The sequence below is a fragment of the Engystomops pustulosus genome, chromosome 8 (genome assembly GCF_040894005.1).
Source record: "Engystomops pustulosus chromosome 8, aEngPut4.maternal, whole genome shotgun sequence".
NCBI lineage: Eukaryota > Metazoa > Chordata > Amphibia > Anura > Leptodactylidae > Engystomops > Engystomops pustulosus.
In genome coordinates this window covers 8,825,535-8,853,143 of record NC_092418.1, presented here as the reverse complement: position 1 = coordinate 8,853,143, position 27,609 = coordinate 8,825,535, and the positions used below count along the sequence as shown (strand labels likewise).

Below are 27,609 nucleotides of genomic sequence, written 5' to 3'. Positions count from 1 at the left end.
TATTATAGTAGTTATATTCTTGTACATAGGGGGCAGTATTATAGTAGTTATATTCTTGTACATAGGAGCAGTATTATAGTAGTTACATTCCTGTACATAGGGGACAGTATTATAGTAGTTATATTCCTGTACATAGAGGGCAGTATTATAGTAGTTATATCCCTGTACATAGGGGCAGTATCATAGTAGTTATATTCCTGTATATAGGGAGCAGTATTATAGTAGTTATATTCCTGTACATAGGGGGCAGTATTATAGTAGTTATATTCTTGTACATAGGGGGCAGTATTATAGTAGTTATATTCCTGTACATAGGGAGCAGTATTATAGTAGTTATATACCTGTACATAGGGGGCAGTATTATAGTAGTTATATTCTTGTACATAGGGGGCAGTATTATAGTAGTTATATTCTTGTACATAGGGGGCAGTATTATAGTAGTTATATTCCTGTACATAGGGGGCAGTATTATAGTAGTTATATTCTTGTACATAGGGGGCAGTATTATAGTAGTTATATTCTTGTACATAGGGGGCAGTATTATAGTAGTTACATTCCTGTACATAGGGGGCAGTATTATAGTAGTTATATTCTTGTACATAGGGGGCAGTATTATAGTAGTTATATTCTTGTACATAGGGGACAGTATTATAGTAGTTATATTCTTGTACATAGGGGCAGTATTATAGTAGTTATATTCTTATACATAGGGGGCAGTATTATACCGGTAGTAGTTATATTCCTGTACATAGGGGGCAGTATTATAGTAGTTATATTCCTGTACATAGGAGGCAGTATTATAGTAGTTATATTCCTGTACATAGGGGGCAGTATTATAGTAGTTATATTCCTGTACATAGGAGGCAGTATTATAGTAGTTATATTCCTGTACATAGGAGGCAGTATTATAGTAGTTATATTCCTGTACATAGGAGGCAGTATTATAGTAGTTATATTCCTGTATATAGGGGGCAGTATTATAGTAGTTATATTCCTGTACATAGGGGGCAATATTATAGTAGCTATATTCCTGTACATAGGGGGCAGTATTATAGTAGTTATATTCTTGTACATAGAGGGCAGTATTATAGTAGTTATATTCCTGTACATAGGGGGCAGTATTATAGTAGTTATATTCCTGTACATAGGGGGCAGTATTATAGTAGTTATATTCCTGTACATAGGGGGCGGTATTATAGTAGTTATATTCTTGTACATAGGGGCAGTATTATAGTAGTTATATTCCTGTACATAGGGGTCAGTATTATAGTAGTTATATTCCTGTACAAAGGGGGCAGTATTATAGTAGTTATATTCCTGTACATAGGGGGCAGTATTATAGTAGTTATATTCTTGTACATAGGGGGCAGTATTATAGTAGTTATATTCTTGTACATAGGAGGCAGTATTATAGTAGTTATATTCTTGTACATAGGGGGCAGTATTATAGTAGTTATAATCCTGTACATAGGGGGCAGTATTATAGTAGTTATATCCCTGTACATAGGGGGCAGTATTATAGTAGTTATATTCCTGTACATAGAGGGCAGTATTATAGTAGTTATACTCTTGTACATAGGGGGCAGTATTATAGTAGTTATATTCTTGTACATAGGGGGCAGTATTATAGTAGTTATATTCTTGTACATAGGGGGCAGTATTATAGTAGTTATATTCCTGTACATAGGGGGCAGTATTATAGTAGTTATATCCCTGTACATAGGGGGCAGTATTATAGTAGTTATATTCCTGTACATAGAGGGCAGTATTATAGTAGTTATACTCTTGTACATAGGGGGCAGTATTATAGTAGTTATATTCTTGTACATAGGGGGCAGTATTATAGTAGTTATATCCTTGTACATAGGGGGCAGTATTATAGTAGTTATATTCCTGTACATAGGGAGCAGTATTATAGTAGTTATATTCTTGTACATAGGGGCAATATTATAGTAGTTATATTCCTGTACATAGGGGGCAGTATTATAGTAGTTATATTCTTGTACATAGGGGGCAGTATTATAGTAGTTATATTCCTGTACATAGGGGGCAGTATTATAGTAGTTATATTCTTGTACATAGGGGCAGTATTATAGTAGTTATATTCTTGTACATAGGGGGCAGTATTATAGTAGTCATATTCCTGTACATAGGGGGCAGTATTATAGTAGTTATATTCCTGTACATAGGGGGCCGTATTATAGTAGTTATATTCTTGTACATAGGGGGCCGTATTATAGTAGTTATATTCTTGTACATAGGGGGCAGTATTATAGTAGTTATATTCTTGTACATAGGGGGCCGTATTATAGTAGTTATATTCTTGTACATAGGGGGCAGTATTATAGTAGTTATATTCTTGTACATAGGGGGCAGTATTATAGTAGTTATATTCTTGTACATAGGGGCAGTATTATAGTAGTTATATTCCTGTACATAGGGGGCAGTATTATAGTAGTTATATTCTTGTACATAGGGGGCAGTATTATAGTAGTTATAGTTTTGTACATAGGGGGGCAGTATTATAGTAGTTATATTCCTGTACATAGGGGCAGTATTATAGTAGTTATATTCCTGTACATAGGGGGCAGTATTATAGTAGTTATATTCCTGTACATAGGGGCAGTATTATAGTAGTTATATTCCTGTACATAGGGGGCAGTATTATAGTAGTTATATTCCTGTACATAGGGGACAGTATTATAGTAGTTATATTCTTGTACATAGGGGCAGTATTATAGTAGTTATATTCTTGTACATAGGGGGCAGTATTATACCGGTAGTAGTTATATTCCTGTACATAGAGGGCAGTATTATAGTAGTTATATTCTTGAACATAGGGGGCAGTATTATAGTAGTTATATTCCTGTACATAGGGGGCAGTATTATAGTAGTTATATTCTTGTACATAGGGGCAGTATTATAGTAGTTATATTCTTGTACATAGGAGGTAGTATTATAGTAGTTATATTCTTGTACATAGGGGCAGTATTATAGTAGTTATATTCTTGTACATAGGGGGCAGTATTATAGTAGTTATATTCCTGTACATAGGGGGCAGTATTATAGTAGTTATATTCCTGTACATAGGGGGCAGTATTATAGTAGTTATATTCCTGTACATAGGGGGCAGTATTATAGTAGTTATATTCCTGTACATAGAGGGCAGTATTATAGTAGTTATATTCCTGTACATAGGGGGCAGTATTATAGTAGTTATATTCCTGTACATAGGGGGCAGTATTATAGTAGTTATATTCTTGTACATAGGATGCAGTATTATAGTAGTTATATTCTTGTACATAGGGGGCAGTATTATAGTAGTTATATTCTTGTACATAGGGGGCAGTATTATAGTAGTTATATTCTTGTACATAGGGGCAGTATTATAGTAGTTATATTCTTGTACATAGGGGGCAGTATTATAGTAGTTATATTCCTGTACATAGGGGTAGTATTATAGTAGTTATATTCCTGTACATAGGGAGCAGTATTATAGTAGTTATATTCCTGTATATAGGGAGCAGTATTATAGTAGTTATATTCTTGTACATGGGGGGCAATATTATAGTAGTTATATCCCTGTACATAGAGGGCAGTATTATAGTAGTTATATTCCTGTACATAGTGGGCAGTATTATAGTAGTTATATTCCTGAACATAGGGGGCAGTATTATAGTAGTTATATTCCTGTACATAGGGGGCAGTATTATAGTAGTTATATCCCTGTACATGGGGGGCAGTATTATAGTAGTTATATTCCTGTACATAGGGGGCAGTATTATAGTAGTTATATTCCTGTACATAGGGGGCAGTATTATAGTAGCTATATTCCTGTACATAGGGGGTAGTATTATAGTAGTTATATTCCTGTACATAGGGGGCAGAATTATAGTAGTTATATTCTTGTACATAGGGGGCAGTGTTATAGTAGTTACATTCTTGTACATAGGGGGCAGTATTATAGTAGTTATATTCCTGTACATAGGGGGCAGTATTATAGTAGTTATATTCCTGTACATGGGGGGCAGTATTATAGTAGTTATATTCTTGTACATAGGGGGCAGTATTATAGTAGTTATATTCCTGTACATAGGGGGCAGTATTATAGTAGTTATATTCCTGTACATAGGGAGCAGTATTATAGTAGTTATATTCTTGTACATAGGGGCAGTATTATAGTAGTTATATTCTTGTACATAGGGGGCAGTATTATAGTAGTTATATTCCTGTACATAGGGGTAGTATTATAGTAATTATATTCCTGTACATAGGGAGCAGTATTATAGTAGTTATATTCCTGTACATAGGGAGCAGTATTATAGTTGTTATATTCTTGTACATGGGGGGCAATATTATAGTAGTTATATCCCTGTACATAGAGGGCAGTATTATAGTAGTTATATCCCTGTACATGGGGGGCAGTATTATTGTAGTTATATTCCTGTACATAGAGGGCAGTATTATGGTAGTTATATTCCTGTACATAGGGGGCAGTATTATAGTAGTTATATTCCTGTACATAGAGGGCAGTATTATAGTAGTTATATTCCTGTACATAGAGGACAGTATTATAGTAGTTATATTCCTGTACATAGGGGGCAGTATTATAGTAGTTATATCCCTGTACATAGGGGAAGTATTATAGTAGTTATATTCCTGTACATAGGGGGCAGTATTATAGTAGTTATATCCCTGTACATGGGGGGCAGTATTATAGTAGTTATATTCTTGTACATAGGGGGCAGTATTATAGTAGTTATATTCTTGTACATAGGGGGTAGTATTATAGTAGTTATATTCCTGTACATAGGGGGCAGTATTATAGTAGTTATATTCCTGTACATAGGGGGCAGTATTATAGTAGTTATATTCTTGTACATAGGGGGCAGTATTATAGTAGTTATATTCCTGTACATAGGAGGCAGTATTATACTAGTTATATTCTTGTACATAGGGGCAGTATTATAGTAGTTATATTCCTGTACATAGGAGCAGTATTATAGTAGTTATATTCCTGTACATAGGGGGCAGTATTATAGTAGTTATATTCCTGTACATAGGGGGCAGTATTATAGTAGTTATACTCCTGTACATAGGGGGCAGTATTATACTAGTTATATCCCTGTACATAGGGGGCAGTATTATAGTAGTTATATTCCTGTACATAGGAGGCAGTATTATAGTAGTTATATTTCTGTACATAGGGGGCAGTATTATAGTAGTTATAATCCTGTACATAGGGGGCAGTATTATAGTAGTTATATTCCTGTACATAGGAGGCAGTATTATAGTAGTTATATTCTTGTACATAGGGGGCAGTATTATAGTAGTTATATTCTTGTACATCGGGGCAGTATTATAGTAGTTATATTCTTGTACACAGGGGGCAGTATTATAGTAGTTATATTTCTGTACATAGGGGGCAGTATTATAGTAGTTATAATCCTCTACATAGGGGGCAGTATTATAGTAGTTATATTCTTGTACATAGGGGGCAGTATTATAGTAGTTATATTCCTGTACATAGGAGGCAGTATTATAGTAGTTATATTTCTGTACATAGGGGGCAGTATTATAGTAGTTATAATCCTGTACATAGGGGGCAGTATTATAGTAGTTATATTCTTGTACATAGGGGGCAGTATTATAGTAGTTATATTCCTGTACATAGGGGGCAGTATTATAGTAGTTATAATCCTGTACATAGGGGGCAGTATTATAGTAGTTATATTCCTGTACATAGGAGGCAGTATTATAGTAGTTATATTTCTGTACATAGGAGGCAGTGTTATAGTAGTTATATTCCTGTACATAGGGGGCAGTATTATAGTAGTTATATTCCTGTACATAGGGGGCAGTATTATAGTAGTTATATTCCTGTACATAGGAGGGCAGTATTATAGTAGTTATATTCCTGTACATAGGGGGCAGTATTATAGTAGTTATATTCCTGTACATAGGGGGCAGTATTATAGTAGTTATATTCCTGTACATAGGGGGCAGTATTATAGTAGTTATATTCCTGTACATAGGGGGCAGTATTATAGTAGTTATATTCCTGTACATAGGGGGCAGTATTATAGTAGTTATATTCCTGTACATAGGGGGCAGTATTATAGTAGTTATATTCCTGTACATAGGGGGCAGTATTATAGTAGTTATATTCCTGTACATAGGAGGGCAGTATTATAGTAGTTATATTCCTGTACATAGGGGGCAGTATTATAGTAGTTATATTCCTGTACATAGGGGGCAGTATTATAGTAGTTATATTCCTGTACATAGGGGGCAGTATTATAGTAGTTATATTCCTGTACATAGGAGGCAGTGTTATAGTAGTTATATTCCTGTACATAGGGGGCAGTATTATAGTAGTTATATTCCTGTACATAGGGGGCAGTATTATAGTAGTTATATTCTTGTACATAGGGGGCAGTATTATAGTAGTTATATCCTTGTACATAGGGGGCAGTATTATAGTAGTTATATTCTTGTACATAGGGGGCAGTATTATAGTAGTTATATTCTTGTACATAGGGGGCAGTATTATAGTAGTTATATTCCTGTACATAGGGGGCAGTATTATAGTAGTTATATTCCTGTACATAGGGGGCAGTGTTATAGTAGTTATATTCCTGTACATAGCGGGCAGTATTATAGTAGTTATATTCCTGTACATAGGGGGCAGTATTATAGTAGTTATATTCCTGTACATAGGGGGCGGTACTCTTTATGATTATATATGTGATGTTTTCCAGCTCTGTCTCTGTTCCTGCCATTTGCACTGGTGGCGCAGGGTCTCGGGGGCAGTTGTGTCCTTTTCTCCTCGCTCCTGGTAAGGATAAGATCTCTCCTCTGGATATAAAACATCTTATCAGTGAGACATTTATTGTGTTTTTAGTGATCGCTCTGTGACGTCTCATGTGTCACCTACAAACTGTCCCGAGCGTTTACACAACAGATTCTGGATCACACCCAAGAACCACAAGCACAAAGAGCACCCAGGGCACAACATACCACTGTTTAGCTGTGTATCTAATCCTATCCTGTGTGATACTGCCTGCTGAGCTGTGTATCTAATTCTATCCTGTGTGATACTGCCTGCTGAGCTGTGTATCTAATCCTATCCTGTGTGATACTGCCTGCTGAGCTGTGTATCTAATTCTATCCTGTGTGATACTGCCTGCTGAGCTGTGTATCTAATCCTATCCTGTGTGATACTGTCTGCTGAGCTGTGTATCTAATCATCTCCTGTGTGATACTGTCTGCTGAGCTGTGTATCTAATCATCTCCTGTGTGATACTATCTGCTGAGCTGTGTATCTAATCCTATCCTGTGTGATACTGTCTGCTGAGCTGTGTATCTAATCCTATCCTGTGTGATACCGCCTGCTGAGCTGTGTATCTCATCCTATCCTGTGTGATACTGCCCGCTGAGCTGTGTATCTAATCCTCTCCTGTGTGATACTGTCTGCTGAGCTGTGTATCTAATCCTATCCTGTGTGATACTGCCTGCTGAGCTGTGTATCTAATCCTATCCTGTGTGATACTGTCTGCTGAGCTGTGTATCTAATCCTCTCCTGTGTGATACTGCCCGCTGAGCTGTGTATCTAATCTGATTATGTGATACCTCCAGTTGTAGAAGTCTTCCTCTCTTGTCTCCTTTAGCTCCCGCACATCATGGAGGACGCTGGGCCTGTCTTCTCCGCTCTGGTAATTGCTAGTTTCTCCGCCTCTGCGGCCATCTTCACCATCATTAAGGTAAGTCCAGTGATCCACACATCGCCCAGGGCCCCGGTAGCATCGACCTCTCAGGGCCCCGGTACCCCGGGGGCATCGACAGCTCCGTCCCTGGTGGTCCAGTTGTGTATCACGCAGATTTCAGGATGTTTTATAATTTTTTGTGCTTGTCCAGGTCATCTACTATTCCGGGGCCCCCATTGTTGCCATCATTTTGGGGTACGGTTCCCTTTCCTGCGCCATGTTCCTGAACAGCACCCTCTGCTGGAGCCTCAACCTAAAGGGGAAGGAAGAGGACACCATGTACAGGTGAGGCCAGTGACCTCTGGAGGATGGGGGTCCCCGGGCCTACAGGGGTCCTGCCCGCTAGTGAAGTGAGGGGTCAGAGGTCAGCCCCGTCCTCCTCCTGTGTCTCCTCAGTGTCAGTCTGCGGCTCAACTGCTACGAGGCCATGAAGAAGCAGCAGCCCAGAGAGGCCGAGTGGTGCCAGAAGTCACTGAAACTCCGATTCCAGGAATCTCTGAGGGACCGGGAAAGGATCCTGAGCCTGAGGAGGACCATGAGCTTCAAGAGGCCGGACGGTAACCACCTAGTCACCACTATATAGTCCGGGTGTCCTCCAGGACACCAGGGCACCATCAAGAGGCCGGATGGTAACCACCTAGTCACCACTATATAGTCCGGGTGTCCTCCAGGACACCAGGGCACCATCAAGAGGCCGGATGGTAACCATCTAGTCACCACTATATAGTCAGGGTCTCCTCCAGGACACCAGGGCACCATCAAGAGGCCGGATGGTAACCACCTAGTCACCACTATATAGTCAGGGTCTCCTCCAGGACACCAGGGCACCATCAAGAGGCAGAACGGTAACCACCTAGTCACCACTATATAGTCCGGGTCTCCTCCAGGACACCAAGGCACCATCAAGAGGCAGAACGGTAACCACCTAGTCACCACTATATAGTCCGGGTCTCCTCCAGGACACCAGGGCACCATCAAGAGGCAGGATGGTAACCACCTAGTCACCACTATTTAGTCAGGGTCACCTCCAGGACACCAGGGCACCATCAAGAGGCAGAACGGTAACCACCTAGTCACCACTATATAGTCCGGGTCTCCTCCAGGACAACAGGGCACCATCAAGAGGCCGGATGGTAACCACCTAGTCACCACTATATAGTCCGGGTCTCCTCCAGGACACCAGGGCACCATCAAGAGGCAGAACGGTAACCACCTAGTCACCACTATATAGTCAGGGTCTCCTCCAGGACACCAGGGCACCATCAAGAGGCAGAACGGTAACCACCTAGTCACCACTATATAGTCCGGGTCTCCTCCAGGACACCAGGGCACCATCAAGAGGCCGGATGGTAACCACCTAGTCACCACTATTTAGTCAGGGTCTCCTCCAGGACACCAGGGCACCATCAAGAGGCCGGACAGTAACCACCTAGTCACCACTATATAGTCCGGGTCTCCTCCAGGACACCAAGGCACCATCAAGAGGCAGAACGGTAACCACCTAGTCACCACTATATAGTCCGGGTCTCCTCCAGGACACCAGGGCACCATCAAGAGGCAGGATGGTAACCACCTAGTCACCACTATTTAGTCAGGGTCACCTCCAGGACACCAGGGCACCATCAAGAGGCAGAACGGTAACCACCTAGTCACCACTATATAGTCCGGGTCTCCTCCAGGGCACCATCAAGAGGCCGGATGGTAACCACCTAGTCACCACTATATAGTCCGGGTCTCCTCCAGGACACCAGGGCACCATCAAGAGGCAGAACGGTAACCACCTAGTCACCACTATATAGTCAGGGTCTCCTCCAGGACACCAGGGCACCATCAAGAGGCAGAACGGTAACCACCTAGTCACCACTATATAGTCCGGGTCTCCTCCAGGACACCAGGGCACCATCAAGAGGCCGGATGGTAACCACCTAGTCACCACTATTTAGTCAGGGTCTCCTCCAGGACACCATCAAGAGGCAGAACGGTAACCACCTAGTCACCACTATATAGTCAGGGTCTCCTCCAGGACACCAGGGCACCATCAAGAGGCCGGACAGTAACCACCTAGTCACCACTATATAGTCAGGGTCTCCTCCAAGACACCAGGGCACCATCAAGAGGCAGGACAGTAACCACCTAGTCACCACTATATAGTCAGGGTCTCCTCCAGGACACCAGGGCACCATCAAGAGGCCGGACAGTAACCACCTAGTCACCACTATATAGTCAGGGTCTCCTCCAGGACACCAGGGCACCATCAAGAGGCCGGACAGTAACCACCTAGTCACCACTATATAGTCAGGGTCTCCTCCAGGACACCAGGGCACCATCAAGGACGGTAACCACCATGTACCAGTTACTATTCGTAGGGTGAGGGACTATGAGACACGGGGCCTCCAGCGCTAGACCATATATCTAGAGACTAGACAGTTACCACCATGTACCAGTCACCGCTATATGGTCAGGGTGAGGTCTCCTCCATGACACCAGCTAGATGGTACATGAAGAGGCTGAGTAGTAACCACCGAGTGCCAGTCATGGCTGTACAGGGAGGGCGCTGGAGAGTACCCACCATATACCAGTCACCTAGGAGGAGGTATTCTACAAGACAAAAGTACCATCATATGTCATGGGACCAAACGGTGACCACCACATACTAGTCCCTGCTGTAGGGCGAGGTCTCCTCTGAGACACCAGGCCACCATGAAGAGGAAGGAGACCTCGCGCACCAGGCAGGTAGCGCAAGGTCTCCTCCGGGACACCAGGCCACCATAACAAGGCTGGACAGTAACCACCAGGCAGGTAGCGCAAGGTCTCCTCCGGGACACCAGGCCACCATAACGAGGCTGGACAGTAACCACCAGGCAGGTAGTGTGAGGTCTCCTCCGGGACACCAGGCCACCATAACGAGGCTGGACAGTAACCACCAGGCAGGTAGTGTGAGGTCTCCTCCGGGACACCAGGCCACCATAACGAGGCTGGACAGTAACCACCAGGCAGGTAGTGTGAGGTCTCCTCCGGGACACCAGGCCACCATAACGAGGCTGGACAGTAACCACCAGGCAGGTAGTGTGAGGTCTCCTCCGGGACACCAGGCCACCATAACAAGGCTGGACAGTAACCACCAGGCAGGTAGTGTGAGGTCTCCTCCGGGACACCAGGTCACCATAACGAGGCTGGACAGTCACCACCAGGCAGGTAGTGTGAGGTCTCCTCCGGGACACCAGGCCACCATAACGAGGCTGGACAGTAACCACCAGGCAGGTAGCGCAAGGTCTCCTCCGGGACACCAGGCCACCATAACGAGGCTGGACAGTAACCACCAGGCAGGTAGTGTGAGGTCTCCTCCGGGACACCAGGCCACCATAACAAGGCTGGACAGTAACCACCAGGCAGGTAGTGTGAGGTCTCCTCCGGGACACCAGGCCACCATAACGAGGCTGGACAGTAACCACCAGGCAGGTAGTGTGAGGTCTCCTCCGGGACACCAGGCCACCATAACGAGGCTGGACAGTAACCACCAGGCAGGTAGTGTGAGGTCTCCTCCGGGACACCAGGCCACCATAACAAGGCTGGACAGTAACCACCAGGCAGGTAGTGTGAGGTCTCCTCCGGGACACCAGGCCACCATAACGAGGCTGGACAGTAACCACCAGGCAGGTAGTGTGAGGTCTCCTCCGGGACACCAGGTCACCATAACAAGGCTGGACAGTAACCACCAGGCCGGTAGTGTGAGGTCTCCTCCGGGACACCAGGCCACCATAACGAGGCTGGACAGTAACCACCAGGCCGGTAGTGTGAGGTCTCCTCCGGGACACCAGGCCACCATAACGAGGCTGGACAGTAACCACCAGGCAGGTAGTGTGAGGTCTCCTCCGGGACACCAGGGCACCATAACAAGGCTGGACAGTAACCACCAGGCAGGTAGTGTGAGGTCTCCTCCGGGACACCAGGCCACCATAACAAGGCTGGACAGTAACCACCAGGCAGGTAGTGTGAGGTCTCCTCCGGGACACCAGGCCACCATAACAAGGCTGGACAGTAACCACCAGGCAGGTAGTGTGAGGTCTCCTCCGGGACACCAGGTCACCATAACGAGGCTGGACAGTAACCACCAGGCAGGTAGTGTGAGGTCTCCTCCGGGACACCAGGCCACCATAACGAGGCTGGACAGTAACCACCAGGCAGGTAGTGTGAGGTCTCCTCCGGGACACCAGGCCACCATAACAAGGCTGGACAGTAACCACCAGGCCGGTAGTGTGAGGTCTCCTCCGGGACACCAGGCCACCATAACGAGGCTGGACAGTAACCACCAGGCAGGTAGTGTGAGGTCTCCTCCGGGACACCAGGCCACCATAACAAGGCTGGACAGTAACCACCAGGCAGGTAGTGTGAGGTCTCCTCCGGGACACCAGGCCACCATAACAAGGCTGGACAGTAACCACCAGGCAGGTAGTGTGAGGTCTCCTCCGGGACACCAGGCCACCATAACAAGGCTGGACAGTAACCACCAGGCAGGTAGTGTGAGGTCTCCTCCGGGACACCAGGTCACCATAACGAGGCTGGACAGTAACCACCAGGCCGGTAGTGTGAGGTCTCCTCCGGGACACCAGGTCACCATAACGAGGCTGGACAGTAACCACCAGGCAGGTAGTGTGAGGTCTCCTCCGGGACACCAGGCCACCATAACGAGGCTGGACAGTAACCACCAGGCAGGTAGTGTGAGGTCTCCTCCGGGACACCAGGTCACCATAACGAGGCTGGACAGTAACCACCAGGCAGGTAGTGTGAGGTCTCCTCCGGGACACCAGGCCACCATAACGAGGCTGGACAGTAACCACCAGGCAGGTAGTGTGAGGTCTCCTCCGGGACACCAGGCCACCATAACGAGGCTGGACAGTAACCACCAGGCAGGTAGTGTGAGGTCTCCTCCGGGACACCAGGCCACCATAACGAGGCTGGACAGTAACCACCAGGCAGGTAGTGTGAGGTCTCCTCCGGGACACCAGGCCACCATAACAAGGCTGGACAGTAACCACCAGGCCGGTAGTGTGAGGTCTCCTCCGGGACACCAGGCCACCATAACGAGGCTGGACAGTAACCACCAGGCAGGTAGTGTGAGGTCTCCTCCGGGACACCAGGTCACCATAACAAGGCTGGACAGTAACCACCAGGCCGGTAGTGTGAGGTCTCCTCCGGGACACCAGGCCACCATAACGAGGCTGGACAGTAACCACCAGGCAGGTAGTGTGAGGTCTCCTCCGGGACACCAGGCCACCATAACAAGGCTGGACAGTAACCACCAGGCAGGTAGTGTGAGGTCTCCTCCGGGACACCAGGCCACCATAACGAGGCTGGACAGTAACCACCAGGCAGGTAGTGTGAGGTCTCCTCCGGGACACCAGGCCACCATAACGAGGCTGGACAGTAACCACCAGGCAGGTAGTGTGAGGTCTCCTCCGGGACACCAGGCCACCATAACAAGGCTGGACAGTAACCACCAGGCAGGTAGTGTGAGGTCTCCTCCGGGACACCAGGCCACCATAACGAGGCTGGACAGTAACCACCAGGCAGGTAGTGTGAGGTCTCCTCCGGGACACCAGGCCACCATAACGAGGCTGGACAGTAACCACCAGGCCGGTAGTGTGAGGTCTCCTCCGGGACACCAGGCCACCATAACAAGGCTGGACAGTAACCACCAGGCCGGTAGTGTGAGGTCTCCTCCGGGACACCAGGCCACCATAACGAGGCTGGACAGTAACCACCAGGCAGGTAGTGTGAGGTCTCCTCCGGGACACCAGGCCACCATAACAAGGCTGGACAGTAACCACCAGGCCGGTAGTGTGAGGTCTCCTCCGGGACACCAGGCCACCATAACGAGGCTGGACAGTAACCACCAGGCAGGTAGTGTGAGGTCTCCTCCGGGACACCAGGCCACCATAACGAGGCTGGACAGTAACCACCAGGCAGGTAGTGTGAGGTCTCCTCCGGGACACCAGGCCACCATAACGAGGCTGGACAGTAACCACCAGGCAGGTAGTGTGAGGTCTCCTCCGGGACACCAGGCCACCATAACAAGGCTGGACAGTAACCACCAGGCCGGTAGTGTGAGGTCTCCTCCGGGACACCAGGCCACCATAACGAGGCTGGACAGTAACCACCAGGCAGGTAGTGTGAGGTCTCCTCCGGGACACCAGGCCACCATAACGAGGCTGGACAGTAACCACCAGGCCGGTAGTGTGAGGTCTCCTCCGGGACACCAGGCCACCATAACAAGGCTGGACAGTAACCACCAGGCCGGTAGTGTGAGGTCTCCTCCGGGACACCAGGCCACCATAACAAGGCTGGACAGTAACCACCAGGCAGGTAGTGTGAGGTCTCCTCCGGGACACCAGGCCACCATAACGAGGATGGACAGTAACCACCAGGCCGGTAGTGTGAGGTCTCCTCCGGGACACCAGGCCACCATAACGAGGATGGACAGTAACCACCAGGCAGGTAGTGTGAGGTCTCCTCCGGGACACCAGGCCACCATAACAAGGCTGGACAGTAACCACCAGGCCGGTAGTGTGAGGTCTCCTCCGGGACACCAGGCCACCATAACGAGGCTGGACAGTAACCACCAGGCAGGTAGTGTGAGGTCTCCTCCGGGCCACCAGGCCACCATAACAAGGCTGGACAGTAACCACCAGGCAGGTAGTGTGAGGTCTCCTCCGGGACACCAGTGCACCATAACGAGGCTGGACAGTAACCACCAGGCAGGTAGTGTGAGGTCTCCTCCGGGACACCAGGTCACCATAACAAGGCTGGACAGTAACCACCAGGCAGGTAGTGTGAGGTCTCCTCCGGGACACCAGGCCACCATAACAAGGCTGGACAGTAACCACCAGGCAGGTAGTGTGAGGTCTCCTCCGGGACACCAGGCCACCATAACAAGGCTGGACAGTAACCACCAGGCAGGTAGTGTGAGGTCTCCTCCGGGACACCAGGCCACCATAACAAGGCTGGACAGTAACCACCAGGCAGGTAGTGTGAGGTCTCCTCCGGGACACTTCTATGCAGGTAGGAGGATGTCTCAGCCATGTAGCAGCTACTGCCATATGGTCTGGGTGAGGTCTCCTCGGAGACACCAGGTCACAATCCAGAAGATAGACGGTAACTGTCATGTACCAATCAGGAAGAGGTAGAGAGAACATATAGAAAGGCTGAATAGTAACCGCTACACGTTCATGATGAGGTCTCCAGCTAGATCATGGATTGAAGGCCAACAATGGGTCCTTCAAGTAGCCCGTAAGGTCCAGGACACCTGAACTGTATCTCTGCTCCGAAGATTTTATAAAATGTTTTGGCATGTTTTTGGGTCCTGACCAGCTCCTGCCCCGACCCCTCTCCTGGAGAGCCTGACCAGCCCCACCTTCCTGCTCCACCTGCTGGCGGAGGCCACGCTGATCACCTGGATCTACTTCTACATTTCCTCGGTAAACTCTCATCTTCAGGATCAGGTGGAGGAGGATGAGGCAGGTGAGCGCTGTCATCCATCCCTCCCCATCACAGTCCTGGTCCCTGCTCCATGTCCTGGTGTCATGTCTCCGCAGAGCTCTACTCCTCGGTGTTCGGGGCGCTGCAGATGCTCGGCCTATTTGCTGCACCCTTGGTCTTCATCTTACTCCATAACCACCGGATCCGGAAAAGACCCATAAGAAGCGGCCACACCGAAGCCAGGTCCTGTTATATCCCGCTGTACCCCATCAGTCAGGGACGGCAGTCTAATCCTTGTGTCATGGTGTCTTGCAGGATGTCTCACAAGATTGCGTGCAGTGTGAGGAGACTGTCCATGGTCTACGCTCTCAGGTGTCTCCTGGTCATCGGCTTCGGGGTCTGCTGCCTCTTACCCTCCCCGCACATCCAGGTAACTGGGCCTAGATGTAGTACCACCTCCACGCCAGCAGATGGCGCTGTATCACTGCCATACACATGCCTCACACCTCCACCTGCAGGCAGAGACTGGTACTACACTTATCAGTGATGGGGGATTCCATGCCACCACCTGATTCCTGCCTCTCTTCACCCCCCAAGGTTGTCAGCTTCATCCTCCACGTGGTTATAAGAGCCTCCATGTTTGTTGTCAGCTCCAGCCTTTATCGATGCATGTGAGTACAATTCACACGTCATCAGACAACACGAAGGAATTGGGCGTCACCGTCCCCTCTGTCCCTCAGGTTTCCTGAACACCATTATGGAGCGCTGCTGGGAATCACCACATTCATCTCCTCCATCCTGTCCCTTCTCCAGTGCCCAATATTCCTGCTGCTCACCGGCCCCCTGCAGGGGGAGCCATTCTGGGTAAGTATCTGTCTATGTACATAGCCCTAATACATGCGGCCTTATACTCCAGAGCTGCACTCACTATTCTGCTAGTGCAGTCACTGTGTACATACATGACATTACTTATCCTGTACTGATCCTGAGTTACATCCTGTATTATACCCCAGAGCTGCACTCACTATTCTGCTGCCGGTGCAGTCACTGTACATACATGACATTACTTATCCTGTACTGATCCTGAGTTACATCCTGTATTATACTCCAGAGCTGCACTCACTATTCTGCTAGTGCAGTCACTGTGTACATACATGACATTACTTATCCTGTACTGATCCTGAGTTACATCCTGTATTATACCCCAGAGCTGCACTCACTATTCTGCTGCTGGTGCAGTCACTGTGTACATACATGACATTACTTATCCTGTACTGATCCTGAGTTACATCCTGTATTATACTCCAGAGCTGCACTCACTATTCTGCTAGTGCAGTCACTGTGTACATACATGACATTACTTATCCTGTACTGATCCTGAGTTACATCCTGTATTATACCCCAGAGCTGCACTCACTATTCTGCTGCCGGTGCAGTCACTGTACATACATGACATTACTTATCCTGTACTGATCCTGAGTTACATCCTGTATTATACTCCAGAGCTGCACTCACTATTCTGCTAGTGCAGTCACTGTGTACATACATGACATTACTTATCCTGTACTGATCCTGAGTTACATCCTGTATTATACCCCAGAGCTGCACTCACTATTCTGCTGCTGGTGCAGTCACTGTGTACATACATGACATTACTTATCCTGTACTGATCCTGAGTTACATCCTGTATTATACTCCAGAGCTGCACTCACTATTCTGCTAGTGCAGTCACTGTGTACATACATGACATTACTTATCCTGTACTGATCCTGAGTTACATCCTGTATTATACCCCAGAGCTGCACTCACTATTCTGCTGCCGGTGCAGTCACTGTACATACATGACATTACTTATCCTGTACTGATCCTGAGTTACATCCTGTATTATACTCCAGAGCTGCACTCACTATTCTGCTAGTGCAGTCACTGTGTACATACATGACATTACTTATCCTGTACTGATCCTGAGTTACATCCTGTATTATACCCCAGAGCTGCACTCACTATTCTGCTGCTGGTGCAGTCACTGTGTACATACATGACATTACTTATCCTGTACTGATCCTGAGTTACATTCTGTATTATACCCAGAGCTGCACTCACTATTCTGCTGCTGGTGCAGTCACTGTGTACATACATGACATTACTTATCCTGTACTGATCCTGAGTTACATCCTGTATTATACCCCAGAGCTGCACTCACTATTCTGCTGCTGGTGCAGTCACTGTGTACATACATGACATTACTTATCCTGTACTGATCCTGAGTTACATCCTGTATTATACTCCAGAGCTGCACTCACTATTCTGCTGCTGGTGCAGTCACTGTGTACATACATGACATTACTTATCCTGTACTGATCCTGAGTTACATCCTGTATTATACCCCAGAGCTGCACTCACTATTCTGCTGCTGGTGCAGTCACTGTGTACATACATGACATTACTTATCCTGTACTGATCCTGAGTTACATCCTGTATTATACCCCAGAGCTGCACTCACTATTCTGCTGCTGGTGCAGTCACTGTGTACATACATGACATTACTTATCCTGTACTGATCCTGAGTTACATCCTGTATTATACTCCAGACCTGCACTCACTATTCTGCTGCTGGTGCAGTCACTGTGTACATACATGACATTACTTATCCTGTACTGATCCTGAGTTACATCCTGTATTATACACCAGAGCTGCACTCACTATTCTGCTGCTGGTGCAGTCACTGTGTACATACATGACATTACTTATCCTGTACTGATCCTGAGTTACATCCTGTATTATACTCCACAGCTGCACTCACTATTCTGCTGCTGGTGCAGTCACTGTGTACATACATGACATTACTTATCCTGTACTGATCCTGAGTTACATCCTGTATTATACTCCAGAGCTGCACTCACTATTCTGCTGCTGGTGCAGTCACTGTGTACATACATGACATTACTTATCCTGTACTGATCCTGAGTTACATCCTGTATTATACCCCAGAGCTGCACTCACTATTCTGCTGCTGGTGCAGTCACTGTGTACATACATGACATTACTTATCCTGTACTGATCCTGAGTTACATCCTGTATTATACCCCAGAGCTGCACTCACTATTCTGCTGCTGGTGCAGTCACTGTGTACATACATGACATTACTTATCCTGTACTGATCCTGAGTTACATTCCTGTATTATACCCCAGAGCTGCACTCACTATTCTGCTGCTGGTGCAGTCACTGTGTACATACATGACATTACTTATCCTGTACTGATCCTGAGTTACATCCTGTATTATACCCCAGAGCTGCACTCACTATTCTGCTGCTGGTGCAGTCACTGTGTACATACATGACATTACTTATCCTGTACTGATCCTGAGTTACATCCTGTATTATACTCCAGAGCTGCACTCACTATTCTGCTGCTGGTGCAGTCACTGTGTACATACATGACATTACTTATCCTGTACTGATCCTGAGTTACATCCTGTATTATACCCCAGAGCTGCACTCACTATTCTGCTGCTGGTGCAGTCACTGTGTACATACATGACATTACTTATCCTGTACTGATCCTGAGTTACATCCTGTATTATACCCCAGAGCTGCACTCACTATTCTGCTGCTGGTGCAGTCACTGTGTACATACATGACATTACTTATCCTGTACTGATCCTGAGTTACATCCTGTATTATACCCCAGAGCTGCACTCACTATTCTGCTGCTGGTGCAGTCACTGTGTACATACATGACATTACTTATCCTGTACTGATCCTGAGTTACATCCTGTATTATACTCCAGAGCTGCACTCACTATTCTGCTGCTGGTGCAGTCACTGTGTACATACATGACATTACTTATCCTGTACTGATCCTGAGTTACATCCTGTATTATACTCCAGAGCTGCACTCACTATTCTGCTGCTGGTGCAGTCACTGTGTACATACATGACATTACTTATCCTGTACTGATCCTGAGTTACATCCTGTATTATACCCCAGAGCTGCACTCACTATTCTGCTGCTGGTGCAGTCACTGTGTACATACATGACATTACTTATCCTGTACTGATCCTGAGTTACATCCTGTATTATACTCCAGAGCTGCACTCACTATTCTGCTGCTGGTGCAGTCACTGTGTACATACATGACATTACTTATCCTGTACTGATCCTGAGTTACATCCTGTATTATACACCAGAGCTGCACTCACTATTCTGCTGCTGGTGCAGTCACTGTGTACATACATGACATTACTTATCCTGTACTGATCCTGAGTTACATCCTGTATTATACTCCACAGCTGCACTCACTATTCTGCTGCTGGTGCAGTCACTGTGTACATACATGACATTACTTATCCTGTACTGATCCTGAGTTACATCCTGTATTATACCCCAGAGCTGCACTCACTATTCTGCTGCTGGTGCAGTCACTGTGTACATACATGACATTACTTATCCTGTACTGATCCTGAGTTACATCCTGTATTATACCCCAGAGCTGCACTCACTATTCTGCTGCTGGTGCAGTCACTGTGTACATACATGACATTACTTATCCTGTACTGATCCTGAGTTACATCCTGTATTATACCCCAGAGCTGCACTCACTATTCTGCTGCTGGTGCAGTCACGGTGTACATACATGACATTACTCCTCCTGTACTGATCCTGAGTTACATCCTGTATTATACTCCAGAGCTGCACTCACTATTCTGCTGCTGGTGCAGTCACTGTGTACATACATGACATTACTTATCCTGTACTGATCCTGAGTTACATCCTGTATTATACCCCAGAGCTGCACTCACTATTCTGCTGCTGGTGCAGTCACTGTGTACATACATGACATTACTTATCCTGTACTGATCCTGAGTTACATCCTGTATTATACTCCAGAGCTGCACTCACTATTCTGCTGCTGGTGCAGTCACTGTGTACATACATGACATTACTTATTCTGTACTGATCCTGAGTTACATCCTGTATTATACCCCAGAGCTGCACTCACTATTCTGCTGCTGGTGCAGTCACTGTGTACATACATGACATTACTTATCCTGTACTGATCCTGAGTTACATCCTGTATTATACTCCACAGCTGCACTCACTATTCTGCTGCTGGTGCAGTCACTGTACATACATGACATTACTTATCCTGTACTGATCCTGAGTTACATCCTGTATTATACTCCAGAGTTGCACTCACTATTCTGCTGCTGGTGCAGTCACTGTACATACATGACATTACTTATCCTGTACTGATCCTGAGTTACATCCTGTATTATACTCCAGAGCTGCACTCACTATTCTGCTGCTGGTGCAGTCACTGTGTACATACATGACATTACTTATCCTGTACTGATCCTGAGTTACATCCTGTATTATACTCCAGAGCTGCACTCACTATTCTGCTGCTGGTGCAGTCACTGTGTACATACATGACATTACTAATCCTGTACTGCTCCTGAGTTACATCCTGTATTATACCCCAGAGCTGCACTCACTATTCTGCTGCTGGTGCAGTCACTGTGTACATACATGACATTACTTATCCTGTACTGATCCTGAGTTACATCCTGTATTATCTCCAGAGCTGCACTCACTATTCTGCTGCTGGTGCAGTCACTGTGTACATACATGACATTACTTATCCTGTACTGATCCTGAGTTACATCCTATATTATACCCCAGAGCTGCACTCACTATTCTGCTGCTGGTGCAGTCACTGTGTACATACATGACATTACTTATCCTGTACTGATCCTGAGTTACATCCTGTATTATACTCCAGAGCTGCACTCACTATTCTGCTGCTGGTGCAGTCACTGTGTACATACATGACATTACTTATCCTGTACTGATCCTGAGTTACATCCTGTATTATACCCCAGAGCTGCACTCACTATTCTGCTGCTGGTGCAGTCACTGTGTACATACATGACATTACTTATCCTGTACTGATCCTGAGTTACATCCTGTATTATACTCCAGAGCTGCACTCACTATTCTGCTGCTGGTGCAGTCACTGTGTACATACATGACATTACTTATCCTGTACTGATCCCGAGTTACATCCTGTATTATACTCCAGAGCTGCACTCACTATTCTGCTGCTGGTGCAGTCACTGTGTACATACATGACATTACTTATCCTGTACTGATCCTGAGTTACATCCTGTATTATACTCCAGAGTTGCACTCACTATTCTGCTGCTGGTGCAGTCACTGTACATACATGACATTACTTATCCTGTACTGATCCTGAGTTACATCCTGTATTATACCCCAGAGCTGCACTCACTATTCTACTGCTGGTGCAGTCACTGTGTACATACATGACATTACTTATCCTGTACTGATCCTGAGTTACATCCTGTATTATACTCCAGAGCTGCACTCACTATTCTGCTGCTGGTGCAGTCACTGTGTACATACATGACATTACATATCCTGTACTGATCCTGAGTTACATCCTGTATTATACCCCAGAGCTGCACTCACTATTCTGCTGCTGGTGCAGTCACTGTGTACATACATGACATTACTTATCCTGTACTGATCCTGAGTTACATCCTGTATTATCTCCAGAGCTGCACTCACTATTCTGCTGCTGGTGCAGTCACTGTGTACATACATGACATTACTTATCCTGTACTGATCCTGAGTTACATCCTATATTATACCCCAGAGCTGCACTCACTATTCTGCTGCTGGTGCAGTCACTGTGTACATACATGACATTACTTATCCTGTACTGATCCTGAGTTACATCCTGTATTATACTCCAGAGCTGCACTCACTATTCTGCTGCTGGTGCAGTCACTGTGTACATACATGACATTACTTATCCTGTACTGATCCTGAGTTACATCCTGTATTATACCCCAGAGCTGCACTCACTATTCTGCTGCTGGTGCAGTCACTGTGTACATACATGACATTACTTATCCTGTACTGATCCTGAGTTACATCCTGTATTATACCCCAGAGCTGCACTCACTATTCTGCTGCTGGTGCAGTCACTGTGTACATACATGACATTACTTATCCTGTACTGATCCTGAGTTACATCCTGTATTATACCCCAGAGCTGCACTCACTATTCTGCTGCTGGTGCAGTCACTGTGTACATACATGACATTACTTATCCTGTACTGATCCTGAGTTACATCCTGTATTATACCCCAGAGCTGCACTCACTATTCTGCTGCTGGTGCAGTCACGGTGTACATACATGACATTACTCCTCCTGTACTGATCCTGAGTTACATCCTGTATTATACCCCAGAGCTGCACTCACTATTCTGCTGCTGGTGCAGTCACTGTGTACATACATGACATTACTTATCCTGTACTGATCCTGAGTTACATCCTGTATTATACTCCAGAGCTGCACTCACTATTCTGCTGCTGGTGCAGTCACTGTGTACATACATGACATTACTTATCCTGTACTGATCCTGAGTTACATCCTGTATTATACTCCAGAGCTGCACTCACTATTCTGCTGCTGGTGCAGTCACTGTATATACATGACATTACTTATCCTGTACTGATCCTGAGTTACATCCTGTATTATACCCCAGAGCTGCACTCACTATTCTGCTGCTGGTGCAGTCACTGTATATACATGACATTACTTATCCTGTACTGATCCTGAGTTACATCCTGTATTATACCCCAGAGCTGCACTCACTATTCTGCTGCTGGTGCAGTCACTGTGTACATACATGACATTACTTATCCTGTACTGATCCTGAGTTACATCCTGTATTATACTCCAGAGCTGCACTCACTATTCTGCTGCTGGTGCAGTCACTGTGTACATACATGACATTACTTATTCTGTACTGATCCTGAGTTACATCCTGTATTATACCCCAGAGCTGCACTCACTATTCTGCTGCTGGTGCAGTCACTGTGTACATACATGACATTACTTATCCTGTACTGATCCTGAGTTACATCCTGTATTATACTCCAGAGCTGCACTCACTATTCTGCTGCTGGTGCAGTCACTGTACATACATGACATTACTTATCCTGTACTGATCCTGAGTTACATCCTGTATTATACTCCAGAGCTGCACTCACTATTCTGCTGCTGGTGCAGTCACTGTGTACATACATGACATTACTTATCCTGTACTGATCCTGAGTTACATCCTGTATTATACTCCAGAGCTGCACTCACTATTCTGCTGCTGGTGCAGTCACTGTGTACATACATGACATTACTAATCCTGTACTGCTCCTGAGTTACATCCTGTATTATACCCCAGAGCTGCACTCACTATTCTGCTGCTGGTGCAGTCACTGTGTACATACATGACATTACTTATCCTGTACTGATCCTGAGTTACATCCTGTATTATCTCCAGAGCTGCACTCACTATTCTGCTGCTGGTGCAGTCACTGTGTACATACATGACATTACTTATCCTGTACTGATCCTTAGTTACATCCTATATTATACCCCAGAGCTGCACTCACTATTCTGCTGCTGGTGCAGTCACTGTGTACATACATGACATTACTTATCCTGTACTGATCCTGAGTTACATCCTGTATTATACTCCAGAGCTGCACTCACTATTCTGCTGCTGGTGCAGTCACTGTGTACATACATGACATTACTTATCCTGTACTGATCCTGAGTTACATCCTGTATTATACCCCAGAGCTGCACTCACTATTCTGCTGCTGGTGCAGTCACTGTGTACATACATGACATTACTTATCCTGTACTGATCCTGAGTTACATCCTGTATTATACTCCAGAGCTGCACTCACTATTCTGCTGCTGGTGCAGTCACTGTGTACATACATGACATTACTTATCCTGTACTGATCCTGAGTTACATCCTGTATTATACCCCAGAGCTGCACTCACTATTCTGCTGCTGGTGCAGTCACTGTGTACATACATGACATTACTTATCCTGTACTGATCCTGAGTTACATCCTGTATTATACTCCAGAGCTGCACTCACTATTCTGCTGCTGGTGCAGTCACTGTGTACATACATGACATTACTTATTCTGTACTGATCCTGAGTTACATCCTGTATTATACCCCAGAGCTGCACTCACTATTCTGCTGCTGGTGCAGTCACTGTGTACATACATGACATTACTTATCCTGTACTGATCCTGAGTTACATCCTGTATTATACTCCAGAGCTGCACTCACTATTCTGCTGCTGGTGCAGTCACTGTACATACATGACATTACTTATCCTGTACTGATCCTGAGTTACATCCTGTATTATACTCCAGAGCTGCACTCACTATTCTGCTGCTGGTGCAGTCACTGTGTACATACATGACATTACTTATCCTGTACTGATCCTGAGTTACATCCTGTATTATACTCCAGAGCTGCACTCACTATTCTGCTGCTGGTGCAGTCACTGTGTACATACATGACATTACTAATCCTGTACTGCTCCTGAGTTACATCCTGTATTATACCCCAGAGCTGCACTCACTATTCTGCTGCTGGTGCAGTCACTGTGTACATACATGACATTACTTATCCTGTACTGATCCTGAGTTACATCCTGTATTATCTCCAGAGCTGCACTCACTATTCTGCTGCTGGTGCAGTCACTGTGTACATACATGACATTACTTATCCTGTACTGATCCTTAGTTACATCCTATATTATACCCCAGAGCTGCACTCACTATTCTGCTGCTGGTGCAGTCACTGTGTACATACATGACATTACTTATCCTGTACTGATCCTGAGTTACATCCTGTATTATACTCCAGAGCTGCACTCACTATTCTGCTGCTGGTGCAGTCACTGTGTACATACATGACATTACTTATCCTGTACTGATCCTGAGTTACATCCTGTATTATACCCCAGAGCTGCACTCACTATTCTGCTGCTGGTGCAGTCACTGTGTACATACATGACATTACTTATCCTGTACTGATCCTGAGTTACATCCTGTATTATACTCCAGAGCTGCACTCACTATTCTGCTGCTGGTGCAGTCACTGTGTACATACATGACATTACTTATCCTGTACTGATCCCGAGTTACATCCTGTATTATACTCCAGAGCTGCACTCACTATTCTGCTGCTGGTGCAGTCACTGTACATACATGACATTACTTATCCTGTACTGATCCTGAGTTACATCCTGTATTATACCCCAGAGCTGCACTCACTATTCTACTGCTGGTGCAGTCACTGTGTACATACATGACATTACTTATCCTGTACTGATCCTGAGTTACATCCTGTATTATACTCCAGAGCTGTACTCACTATTCTGCTGCTGGTGCAGTCACTGTGTACATACATGACATTACATATCCTGTACTGATCCTGAGTTACATCCTGTATTATACTCCAGAGCTGCACTCACTATTCTGCTGCTGGTGCAGTCACTGTGTACATACATGACATTACTTATCCTGTACTGATCCTGAGTTACATCCTGTATTATACCCCAGAGCTGCACTCACTATTCTGCTGCTGGTGCAGTCACTGTGTACATACATGACATTACTTATCCTGTACTGATCCTGAGTTACATCCTGTATTATCTCCAGAGCTGCACTCACTATTCTGCTGCTGGTGCAGTCACTGTGTACATACATGACATTACTTATCCTGTACTGATCCTGAGTTACATCCTATATTATACCCCAGAGCTGCACTCACTATTCTGCTGCTGGTGCAGTCACTGTGTACATACATGACATTACTTATCCTGTACTGATCCTGAGTTACATCCTGTATTATACTCCAGAGCTGCACTCACTATTCTGCTGCTGGTGCAGTCACTGTGTACATACATGACATTACTTATCCTGTACTGATCCTGAGTTACATCCTGTATTATACCCCAGAGCTGCACTCACTATTCTGCTGCTGGTGCAGTCACTGTGTACATACATGACATTACTTATCCTGTACTGATCCTGAGTTACATCCTGTATTATACCCCAGAGCTGCACTCACTATTCTGCTGCTGGTGCAGTCACTGTGTACATACATGACATTACTTATCCTGTACTGATCCTGAGTTACATCCTGTATTATCTCCAGAGCTGCACTCACTATTCTGCTGCTGGTGCAGTCACTGTGTACATACATGACATTACTTATCCTGTACTGATCCTGAGTTACATCCTGTATTATACCCCAGAGCTGCACTCACTATTCTGCTGCTGGTGCAGTCACTGTGTACATACATGACATTACTTATCCTGTACTGATCCTGAGTTACATCCTGTATTATACTCCAGAGCGGCACTCACTATTCTGCTGCTGGTGCAGTCACTGTGTACATACATGACATTACTTATCCTGTACTGATCCTGAGTTACATCCTGTATTATACCCCAGAGCTGCACTCACTATTCTGCTGCTGGTGCAGTCACTGTGTACATACATGACATTACTTATCCTGTACTGATCCTGAGTTACATCCTGTATTATCTCCAGAGCTGCACTCACTATTCTGCTGCTGGTGCAGTCACTGTGTACATACATGACATTACTTATCCTGTACTGATCCTGAGTTACATCCTGTATTATACCCCAGAGCTGCACTCACTATTCTGCTGCTGGTGCAGTCACTGTGTACATACATGACATTACTTATCCTGTACTGATCCTGAGTTACATCCTGTATTATACTCCAGAGCTGCACTCACTATTCTGCTGCTGCTGGTGCAGTCACTGTGTATATACATGGCATTACTTATCCTGTACTGATCCTGAGTTACATCCTGTATTATACCCCAGAGCTGCACTCACTATTCTGCTGCTGGTGCAGTCACTGTGTACATACATGACATTACTTATCCTGTACTGATCCTGAGTTACATCCTGTATTATACCCCAGAGCTGCACTCACTATTCTGCTGCTGGTGCAGTCACTGTGTACATACATGACATTACTTATCCTGTACTGATCCTGAGTTACATCCTGTATTATACTCCAGAGCTGCACTCACTATTCTGCTGCTGCTGGTGCAGTCACTGTGTATATACATGGCATTACTTATCCTGTACTGATCCTGAGTTACATCCTGTATTATACTCTAGAGCTGCACTCACTATTCTGCTGCTGGTGCAGTCACTGTGTACATACATGACATTACTTATCCTGTACTGATCCTGAGTTACATCCTGTATTATACCCCAGAGCTGCACTCACTATTCTGCTGCTGGTGCAGTCACTGTGTACATACATGACATTACTTATCCTGTACTGATCCTGAGTTACATCCTGTATTATACCCCAGAGCTGCACTCACTATTCTGCTGCTGGTGCAGTCACTGTGTACATACATGACATGACTTATCCTGTACTGATCCTGAGTTACATCCTGTATTA

General features: G+C 45.7%; 1 protein-coding gene across 1 annotated transcript in view; it reads left to right on the top strand.

Annotated features, from left to right (window-relative positions):
* Positions 1-27,609, top strand: part of LOC140074578 (large neutral amino acids transporter small subunit 4-like) — a 40,415-nt gene that overhangs the window by 12,081 nt on the left and 725 nt on the right. The window contains exons 5-13 of the mRNA XM_072119581.1: positions 6,762-6,838; positions 7,671-7,763; positions 7,918-8,051; positions 8,163-8,323; positions 15,135-15,284; positions 15,359-15,485; positions 15,558-15,672; positions 15,840-15,913; positions 15,983-16,106. Coding sequence (XP_071975682.1) covers positions 6,762-6,838; positions 7,671-7,763; positions 7,918-8,051; positions 8,163-8,323; positions 15,135-15,284; positions 15,359-15,485; positions 15,558-15,672; positions 15,840-15,913; positions 15,983-16,106 — 1,055 coding nt within the window. The remainder of the gene's footprint in view (positions 1-6,761; positions 6,839-7,670; positions 7,764-7,917; positions 8,052-8,162; positions 8,324-15,134; positions 15,285-15,358; positions 15,486-15,557; positions 15,673-15,839; positions 15,914-15,982; positions 16,107-27,609) is intronic.